This window comes from Lampetra fluviatilis, chromosome 5 (assembly GCF_964198595.1).
Source record: "Lampetra fluviatilis chromosome 5, kcLamFluv1.1, whole genome shotgun sequence".
In the NCBI taxonomy this organism is placed as follows: domain Eukaryota; kingdom Metazoa; phylum Chordata; class Hyperoartia; order Petromyzontiformes; family Petromyzontidae; genus Lampetra; species Lampetra fluviatilis.
The window spans coordinates 23,624,040-23,635,016 of NC_136279.1; the positions used below are offsets into that span (position 1 = coordinate 23,624,040).

The 10,977-nt window shown below is 44.1% G+C and overlaps 1 protein-coding gene across 1 annotated transcript; it reads right to left on the bottom strand.

The window, feature by feature from the left end:
• Positions 1-1,793: 1,793 nt before the first annotated feature.
• Positions 1,794-6,553, bottom strand: LOC144932784 (high mobility group protein B3-like). The gene is made up of 5 exons (XM_078857234.1): positions 6,416-6,553; positions 3,987-4,145; positions 3,537-3,694; positions 2,786-2,960; positions 1,794-2,334 (listed from the first exon to the last, which is right to left on the bottom strand). Exons 2-5 carry the CDS (start codon positions 4,134-4,136, stop codon positions 2,140-2,142), a joined length of 678 nt encoding a protein of 225 aa, XP_078713360.1. The 5' UTR covers positions 4,137-4,145; positions 6,416-6,553; the 3' UTR covers positions 1,794-2,139.
• Positions 6,554-10,977: the final 4,424 nt, after the last annotated feature.

Consider the following 10,977-nt stretch of genomic DNA (forward strand, 5'->3'; position numbering starts at 1 on the left):
ATGCATCATCAGCCAGTCAGTGCACCGCTCGACGAAGGGTTCCCTAAATCGCTGCCACCAACTCCACGATGCAACACTCCTCCCAGGAGCCGCCACGCACGGACCGATCTCATCGCTCCGTGGACACTCGGACCTGGTTCATTCCTTGGCTGCCACTCCGTATTGTTCTGGACTCCCGTCCCTTTCTCGTCATGACGTGTCCTGCCCAAGCCAACATACGTTTCTTATTAGCTTGGATTGCCACAAGTTCAGTTCCCCGAAGCGTTCTCTCGCCCGAGTACGGTGTTCTTCATTGAAAGGCCAGCGGGCCACTGGTGACACTATGTGCGGCCAACCGCCAATACACAAATGTGAAAATACCCCATCGCAGCTGGGGCAGTTATTAAAGGCGGACCAGGATCATGATAAAATGAAACTCGGGAGTCAATTTGTAAAACCAGTTGGCAATTAAAAGTAAAAAAAAAATCAGTGTAATTACCTGCCATTAATACGAAATGTTTTGTTTCGAACAAAAAAACCTACTTTGCATTTGTCTGTTAAGCTAGTCATATCCCGAGGTGCATTATGCAGGGGTGTAATACGGCTCTACTTGGATGTTTTGTATGGAAAGACAACTCATGTACTGGACCTAGTGGCATCATGGGACTGATGGTCATTTGGAGAGGCCTTCTTCCAAGCCGATAGATCATGGCTGACAAAAAAAACCTTCCACATGTAATTTCTTGGACAATTAATGGAATAACCAGTAGGAAAATCAACACCTCCCTTCCCTACAATCATCAAGCGTGAACACATTACAGTACCATGCTTGGGGTTTAACACATTCCTGCAGAGGGAGCTGGTAGGAACGTTGGGTTGCTCAGTCAATGGCCAAGGTCAACGGCAGCGTGGTGTATTCCGCAAATATGCCCGACTGAGGGTGGGAACAAGCCGGCGTGAGTAGGTTAAACGTTGAGTTTTATTAGGGCACCACGGGGTGACCAGCCCCTCCCTGCACGACGGACACACTAATCCCGTGGGCTGGTGTAACCAGGTTCCTACCAGTAAAATAACTGTCCTGTAGAGAGCTTGGCATCTGCAAAAGGAATTCTGAATACCTACTGGCTCAAGGATGTCAAAAGGAAATGCTTCTTTGCATGCGAATGAGGCAATTGGGGGAGTACGCAGGAGTTACAGCAGAGCAGATAACCAGAGGGGCTTGCAAGTGCCGTCCTGCTGGGCCCAGGGACAAGGCAGAAACGTCAGCCAAGAGCAAGAGTTGATTTGTCAAAAGATTACACTAATGCTTCCACGATTCTGGGATGACGCTATATTCTGATCACAGGATATGTTAAAAAGTTGTTCATGTACAGCCACACCAAATCAGTGCTGTTACTTTAGAAAATAAAATTCCCCCTGGCAGTCGTTCGCCTCATCACTTGAAATTAACCCTCATTGTGGATGTGCCCAACTGCATAGTAATAATGCATCGATTTAAATAACGATGTGCACAAAATGAAGCTTCTGAGAAAATACGTGATTGGTGTATTGTAATGGCGTTTGCGACAGCTACACCGCACCACAATCCTGTCACATCAATGAATCAAAACGCCAAATTAGACAATTCCTAACCTGTGCTCGGCACGAATTGTTAAAAGGCTTGTGCACAAATTGCTTTATCCTTGGTTCCACACACCCTTCAAAAGTACATCCCCCTCCACCTTTTGTGTTAACTTCAAAGCAGTCTCGTGCAAGTTTTATAGCGATATTAATGACAATTCCAAATGTAACTTCAACAAAAATGACAGAACAGATAAAATGTACACGTTTTTAATTAATCCAACGTCAAATTGGCATAAAACGGGCTACTTAAACAAAAAAGAGAAAACCGTTACAAAATAAACCAGTAGCGCACGGGCACGCGTTGCATGGGGGAGCTGTACATGTGTATATATATATAAATTATACATATATACGCACACACACGCACACACAAAACCCTGCTGTTCCTTAACAGGTTAACATTAAAAATGACTGCCCAAGAAAACACGTTACTAACAGCAACCGTTATGCAGTTGCTTCTTGGCAATCGGCCACCTAGAGGCTTCGCCTCCCCATGCCTCATCAGACCCAGCTGATCGCCGGCGTCTGACGGCGCAATCACTCGTCATCCTCATAGTCGTCATCATCATCGTCGTCTCCCTCCTCATCCTCCTCGTCATCTTCGTCTTCGTCATCATCGTGACGGGCGGGCGCTGCGGCTGTCGCGGCTGGCTTTCCTCGCTTGGGAGCAGCTGCTGCTGGTTTGTGTGCACCACTCGCACTTGCTCCTGAGCGCTGGTACGCAGCCACATCCTGCGTTGACAACACACGCCTGATTAGATGCGCCCCACCAGCAAGTCACCCAGGCACACGTCCCAATATTCCGATTTCAGGAACTAACCAGAGCAGCATCTGTATGCCAGGTTGTCATAAGGCTCTATGGAGCTTGCTTGAGAATGTGGAAAAACGGAGAGAAATCCACTGCGGTACTGCAATTCGACTCAATGCCTTGACGAGCACGATGATGTTTAAATAACCGAGACCCAGACAGCACGGGTTATTTTTCCATACGTTAAAAGTTATAATATTTTCATTAAGCACCTACACAAAAGTCCACTCTTGGAAAAAAGGCACGGGATCTTAAATATTTTCGAGCAGTAATTCCCAACCATAATTACATCAGCTTGAGGAATTTAAACAGTCAGGCTTCAAAATCAGCCAGTAACAAGTGTGTTGACTGCTGGAAGAAATGAAAGCATTGTACCTTCTTGTACTTCTCCTTGAGTATGTTGGCCTTGTGCTCGTACGGAGCTTTGTTTTCATTTGTTTGCCGACCCCACATCTCCCCGAGTCGCTTGGCAATGGTGCCAATCACCATGCCAGGGTTGTCCGCCTTGATCTGCGGCCGGAAGTCGGCACAAAAAATAAAAAAGGCGGACCTGGGGCGGGGGAAGCGGTTACATGTGCATCGTGAGCCATGCATGAGAATCCCCGCAAGACAACGGAACCTTCCTCCTCCCTCCTCGCACATCAGAAAGCACAGCCATGGAAGCAATACAGCCAGCAGAGAAGCACAATAGGGCAGCACAGTACCATATGCAAGCTGGGTGCAAATATGTAACAAGCCTATGCAGTGTACACTGTAGTTTTGTGCACAGTATTGGCAGGCATATAATATATACCAAGGGCAGGAAACCCTTTCCAATTGCCATTCCTTACAGAGGGCCAGATCAGTATCCACACATTGAAGTGACACCTCAGTCACTTATCACTGCCTCAGCACACCAAAATTATAAAGTGTTTCCAGTTAAAACACACTAAATTCTAGTATCCATTAGTGCAGCCAAGACGATTGCAGTGACAACTATAATTTGAGAGCCATTTTGAAGTAGACTACAGGCCGTCTTAAATCAAGTGGCACGGCCAGAATTGAGGTTCCCCACCCCGTATACACGTTCATTTTCACACGATGTGTGTAATGGTGCATGTTGGGTGTAAAGGGCGTGGGAACACACGGGGGCCGCTTGGGGGCGTTGGGGTCCTTCTTCTTGCGCTGCGCAGGGCCGCCGCGTCCACCACGCGCTGGGGCATAGTCCTTCATCTCGGTGTCATAGCGAGTCTTGTCCGCACGCGCCAAGTCCTCGAACCGCAGCTTCTCCTTTGGAGACAACCCCTGGAGCAAATATTTCTCATTAGACGACACCGTGGACCATACAATGGCTAGACATCTCAATAGTAATATTTAGGCATATAGTGATTCACCCCACAGGCTAAGAGGCGTTGTGACGATTCTGGGATGCGATTTGCAAGATTTGTCTCGTTTGTCCAATATTATCCTTTTACTCTTAGCTCCATTAGCCTACATGCAATATCCTGTAAAAAATAACGATCTTTTAACAAGCCTCAGGGAATCTTAAAATATATTTTATTCGGCTTGCAGTGTTTATAGAGAAGTGGGAGATTACCTTCCAGCGCTCGCTGCACTTGCGTGAAAAGTCGGTGAAAGCCACGGAGTCGTTGGGGTGCTTCTTCTTGTGCTCCTCGCGACACGTCTGCACAAAGTATGCGTAGGACGACATGCGCCCGCGCGGCTTGCTGGGGTCGCCGCGTCCCATGGCGCTAATCTGCACACCCAGCACGAATCGTCATGAGCAACATTGCCACAAACTCCTTCGCATTCAATAATACCACCTAACTGAATGAAGGCTCGTGTACACAGATCAATGTGCTCATCCCAATAAAGTAGGTTTCAGTCTCCTTTTACTATTAGTACGATCTTGGGTAAAATTTGTCTCCATAAACTAGTTCTCCCAAAGACCAGATTTAATCTCCCTGTACATGTTAAATCAAGTTTCAGTGATCCCATGACCAGGTCTCATGTGGCTCAATGGGATTTGCCTCATTGTGTTCATGAATCACATAAGAGGTCTCACTATGGATCAGTTCTGTGTTCATATGAACCAAGTCTCTTCATAGATGTAGTCTCATTTTCTCGAAGTGCCAGGTCTCCCTAAATAGGTAAATTCGATGCCGACCCTGATGCATGTACAGGGTGGTGGGGGCCATAATTAACTACCCGTTTTGTTTTGCCTATAACTTTCGAAAAATAAAAAACTAACTAAAGGATAGAAAATTATTTAATTCATGGAGATTCGATAGAATTATTTTTACTCAACCCCAGAACCTGCAATTTTGTTTCTTGACGAAGGCTCCAAGGTGAAAATTTGCTTCATCTGACATCATTAAATTTGTAATGAAAGCATCGTCTTGGTCTGCAAGTTCAATAAAAGCCCACGAGTACTCTCGGCGACTATGATGGTCTCTAGGCTGCAATTTTTGCACCAGCTGAATCTTAAATGGAAAAAATATGCAAGTCCTGTACCAATATTCGTTGTTCCCGATTCCCGAAACCGGGAAATCAACGCCCGAATACGGTGGAGTTGGAGTCGTTTGAGTTTTTAAATATCTGCGATAGTCTCTGTTGAAATAATTGAACAATTGTTCCGGAAATAAATGTTAACTATTCTTGCACGCTGCTCAAGTGTATCATTAACTCCCAGGCTTCTATTTCAGCCTGTATATTAGAGTTTGTTCTCCACGTGGTCGCATGGATTTTTCTCCGGGTCCTCAGGGTTTTCCCTCCACATTTAGAAACATGCGTTTAGAATATTTGGCTGTTATACATTTCCACATAAGCCACTTACTTTGAGCTTACCATTTGTGGACAGGTATTCTATTATTTAATTTATTTCTACTCGACTTTACCGAAAGAACCAAAGAGTACTGTATAGTTCAGTGGGCCTTACCTGGTCAAATAAAACTAACTTAAGACTTACAGGTTTCATGTGCCTTAATGGATTAGATCTACCCGATAAGGTGACATTTTCCCTTTGTGCCAGGTCTCCCTGGTTTTATATTGTGTGTGTACTGTACCATGTCCCATAAAGACCATTTCTCCTTTAACCTGTGTAGTGGGTCTTCAATAAATACCTGAACTCGTGTTCCTCGTTTTAACAAGCCTCATTTTCCTTGCGAACCAGGTCTCCCCCTACAGGCCTGGTATAATTACCCTTTCGATTTAAAAATTTCCCCCCTATTTATCAGAATTTATTTTAACATAAACCAGGTCTTCCAAGTAACAAGGTCTTAAAAAACCATGTCTCGGGTCTCAAGTGCCGCCAACAAAACCTGCGTCTCTCCTTGGACCCAACGAGATAAAGAGACCGCCCGCGGTGAAGGAGGAGGAGAGAGGAAAAAAAACTTAACAAGGAAACCAACAAAAAAAACTATTGTGAAACTGCGTTAAACCGGGTTGGGCCGGCTGCTCAGCACAAACAGCAGTAACAAGTAAATAATGAATTTAACGGAGAGGCGGTGGGGGAGGGAAGAAGAAATAATGAATGAATGAGGGCGGGATGATGATGATGTAAATAATTAAATAAGAGACGCAACGGCGGCGCGGGCAGAAAGGCGGCCATGTCACTGCGAACAAAGGAGGCCCTTTCTGTGGTGGGAAGCGCTTCCCCCTTCCCGGCACGGGGTTTACAAGCAAATTCGCTCGCGACGGATTAAAAATCGCCACATAATTTATTAAATCGTGGCGGCGTTTTTGTCCCCCTCCGCTCGGGTCGAGGGGGAAAACACGCGGCGGGGCAAAGCGAAAAAAAATAAAATCATGGCCACGATTCCTTATCCGCAACAACGGCGGAGCCACAATCGGCGGGCCCAAAAACGACGACGAATTTTCATTTGTAAAGAAACGCTCTTCCCAACCGCTAACCGAGCGCGAGTTAAGAGTTAAAGGCGAGAAAAAAATCCGCGTTGTAATTGGATTCGATATCGGCTTCAATAAAAAAATAAGAAAATTAAATGTTTAACGTTGGTCCCCACTCACCGTGAGTTGGCTGTAAGGCGCTGCGTGTAGCTCCGATGGGGCATGAACAGGCGGTGCCACCCGCTTATATTGCCTACAGCGGATAGGCGCCGCTCGCCCCTCCGAGCCACCCGATTGGATGGACTGTCACCGACGGCAGTAGCCGACGCGACCCCATTGGTTGGTGCGTAGGCGGTGACGTAAACGTAACCAATCAAGATCCGAATGAGGCGGGGCGTCGTTTATCCGTGGTGGGAAATGTATCGTTGGGGCGGCACTACGGCCGACCGCCGTACGATTTAAATGAAACCGACTGCGCACGCGCGGAATTTATTAACATAATTTATGCTCTAGAGGTAAACTAATCTGTGTTTTCTTTAAAAACACGTAGGCATTCGTTTTCTTTCATACACAGGTTCATTAACAAAAGATACATCCACGATTACATTATACACAAAAACGTGTATGTAACGTGAGACGACGTAGCAAAGGACACCTTTTAAATGTTAATCTATTCTATGGTTCTTTCGGTCACGTAGATAAAAAAAATAACAATAAAATAATAAAAGTAAATACAAAAATAATAAAATTATCACAACGTTTTTATCGCAACACAAGCAGTCATCAGGAACAGGGTGGTTAGCCTCTGAGGACGAGCTGTTTATAAAGGTTTAGAGATGGGCGGGGCAACTTATGTTAATGAGGGAGAGGTCTCCGACACCGGCAGGAGGTCTCCACCAATCAATGGTAATCGCACAACAAACCTTCACACAATGCATTGTGCCAGCAACTTGTAATTTAAATACCTTTATTTAGCAATGTCTTCGAGTGCAAATCTGACTTTTTTTTTATCCAAAAAACGAAAACAAAAATTATCGCTGTAGTTGTGTTCTCGATGGTCCTCAAAAAAGAAAATGTAATATTCCATTGGTGCAAGAACAAGCAACTCGCTTAGATTATTATTATCGCTTAGATTACCTACAGCGGATAGGCGATTGTTTGAAATGAAGCACCGCACGGTGTCCCCATTGGCTATCGCGCAGGCGATCAGACGCCTTCCCACCAATCAGGCGCCGATTAAGGCGGGGCCTCGCTTATCCTAGGTGGGGAATCTAACCGCCCAACTATTTTAAATGCACGTGGGGGCTATTAACATAATCTATGCAGCCGAGGGAAAACGAATCTGTTTTTATTCATTGTAAATAAATTATGCGTGCTTTCACGTTTAGTTAATGTAAACCTCTTTTATGAATCAACTTATATAAAACATATTTAACGTGTGATTGCATACGACGCGCGATGAAAGTGTCCCTATAGCGTAGAGGTAGTCAATGTTTGAACAGCACATTCACTGTTGTCCTCAATGAAGGCGCGTAGGCGATGACGATCGATCCTAATTAACATAATATATGGTGCCGTGGTAAACTTATGTTTTTATTTTAAAAAAGGTACCCATTCTGCTTTCGTTGAAAACAAATACCTTCATTGCCGTATATGAATGTTTTTTTTCCTATATAAAGGGAAAGCATTTAGCTCGCTGCGAGCATAATAAAAGTACAAAGTATCCCCATGGCGTAGATGTACCACGAACGACCATGCTATAAATAAGGGCCGAGACACCCTGCTTGCCGTGGTTAGCATCCTGAAGACTCGCCATCTAGGCCCCACGTGGGCCTAGGGGAAAGTCCCCGGACCTCGCACAGCTTTGCCGCAGTGAGTGCAGGCGCTGGAACAGCGTCTCGAGCCCCGCTCGCCTCCCGGGCCCAACGGGCAGAGAAGCCCCCCCCAAGGGCCGAGCCCCCCGCGGCATGCGAGCGGGGCCTCCCGGTCTCAGTGCAGAGATATGGCGGGTAGCGGCCCAGCCGCCAACCCAACGGGGCTCACTCTCGAGATGCTAGCCATTACATTTTGTTCTTATTAAATAAAATATGAATTGTTTTATATTTGTATTTTTTTATAATTTTCCGTCTACGTGGCTTTACCGAAAGAACCAAGAATATGAATCCCTGCAGTCACGAAAGCTTTAATTTTTTTACTTATTTCAGTTTCTATTTTTTTTTACATACAAAAACGTCAGGTCACAGAGAAAAAAAACAACTCAAATTTACCTAAACTTAAAATCATCCCTCATTTGAACGATACACAATTTGCTCTACTGTAAATAATAACACTTGTGTAAACAATTTACCCTGGTTAGTGCTTGAATGTGAGACTGTCGTCGGAAGCAATTCTGGCAAATCGCCCGATGATGCTGGATGTAATTACCAGCGAAACGTCGTATTCAGATTGTAAATGTTGTGGATTCACTCTTCAACGTGACAAATCCCTTACTGATTGGCCGTGTCGGGTGGTGGAGGGTTTCGACACATTTATACTTAGGCAATCTAACCCAAAAACCTTTATTATGAACTAGCTTCTTTGCTCGTCCTAGGACAGAAACTGTAATATTTACTAAAATTTAGCAGAGTATAATTGTATCTTGTGTAAATTTAATGGCAGTAAATCTTGCACAAAAGTAAGTCATCAAACACTTCAATGCATTTCACTGCAGCACTGTATTAATGGCAGTGATTCTTGCACTAAACTATGTTATAAAACACCTCACTTCATGTCACTGTAGCACTGTATATAACTGACCTTCAATTTGTTCAAATTCGCTGCTCTGACACTTTATTCTCTTCTGCTTTCAGTCGCTGGTGTTAAAGTAAATTGGAATTCGATACAATATCTGGAAAATCACCGAGAAATGTCTATTTTATCATAAAGTAGAATCATAAATTAGACTTACCTTTTGTCTCAAGTGCTTAAGAAATAGATAAAGACACCAAATCCACTTTGTTGCTGCGTATAATTATTTATTAGATTTGCTTTCAATAAAGAAACGTCAAACTTAAAGCGAATTTGCGAAAAAAAATATTTCCGCTCCATCTTCTGCGTGAGTGTAAAAATCCACCCGCTCATGAATATTAATGACGGGGGGTGCGGCATGTGGAGTGACGTCACACGCGTTACACACAGACATTCTTGGCTCATTATAGTAGTAAATATAATATTGGTCGCAAAAGCCGACGTGTTAAATTGGCTGCGAGGTGTCCACGAGATGACAATACAGAAATTGTTTACTAAATCCATCTGTACGGAACTTTGAGTGACATCCTTGGTGGGATTTCTCCACGTTCTCTGGTGTTTTTTTTCCCACGAGAATCCAAACTCTCACGAATGGGACTGGCCAAACGTCCCAATGTTGCAGGAACCTGCAACATTGGGACGTACTATTATTTTTATAACAATGTATTATGTACATCGACTGTAACTTATAGAGTTTTATCATGTGGACTTTAATAGGCACGTTATGAGCCATAGCGAGAGATATACTGGATACAGTGTGGCGTGATAATAAACTAAGCCACTTTTTTTAGTGTGTTTTCTCTCTCTGTGTGTGTCTCTGTGTTGTCTCTCTCTCTGTGTGTGTCTGTGTTGTCTCTCTCTGCTTGTGTGTCTGTCTTTGTGTCTCCGTGTCTGTGTATTGTCTCTCTCCCAAAATGTCACACTTAACTTCTAATTCAGCAATCTTTGAAAGAACGTAATCAACCAGGCTATGCGTTAATTGTGTGTTGACCGACGCTCTGTGTTGCATTGCATTACATTTCCAAATTGTACTAAGTTTGTTTGATGCAGTGAGTTTTCTCTCTCTCTGTGTCCTCGTGTTGTCTCTAGTATTTCCTGCAGTCTCTGTGTGCCTATGTGTGTGTATCTCTCTGTGTGTCTCTGTGTTATCGCTCTCTGCTTATGTGTTTGTCTATGTGTCTCGTGTCTGTGTTTTCTCTCTCTCTCAAATTTAGCAATCCTTGGAAGAACGTAATCAACCAGGTAGGGTGTTGACTTATGTTAGCCGACTCTCTGTGTTGTATTGCATTATATTTCTAAGTTTACTAGGTTTGTTTTCTCTTTCATTCGTACCTGATGATGATTGCTTGTGTTGCAATCGAAACGTCGTATGTTATTATTTAATTATTTTTTCTTTCTACGTGACTTTACCGAAATAACCAAATAGTCATTCCTGCAGTCACAAAAGCTCCCAATCAAGTTTTAAGCCCTGCGTGTTTTACTCTGCTATAACACTCACCGCACACATTCCACAAACACCCCACTTTTATAGAAGCAGGGGTTGGTCGGTCCCACCTGATGGGCAAATACCTATGCAGTATTCACCACCAGCAGAAATACTGGCTTACAAAATGTCAAACTTTAGAGAGAGACACACCTCATTTATTTATTTATTTTCAAATTCCGGGGGATGTTTCATGTCACATGTGTTGTACTGTCTTTCCAAAACAATATACTGTATTATGGTATTCTATAATCACCCTGACCTTGCTATCTAAAACATTAGTGGTACATAGATAAAATACCGCCAGAATAGAATTATAAGCAATTTCCACAGTGGGTGGTACCGAACACCCATTTTCGGTCTAGTGGGTGGGAAGCCGGAGCCGAGACAGTCGCGCGCTTACCCGGGCTACGAGAAACAAAGCGAGACCCCCTCCCCGGTGCGCAAGCGGACTAAGGAATCTAAATCAACA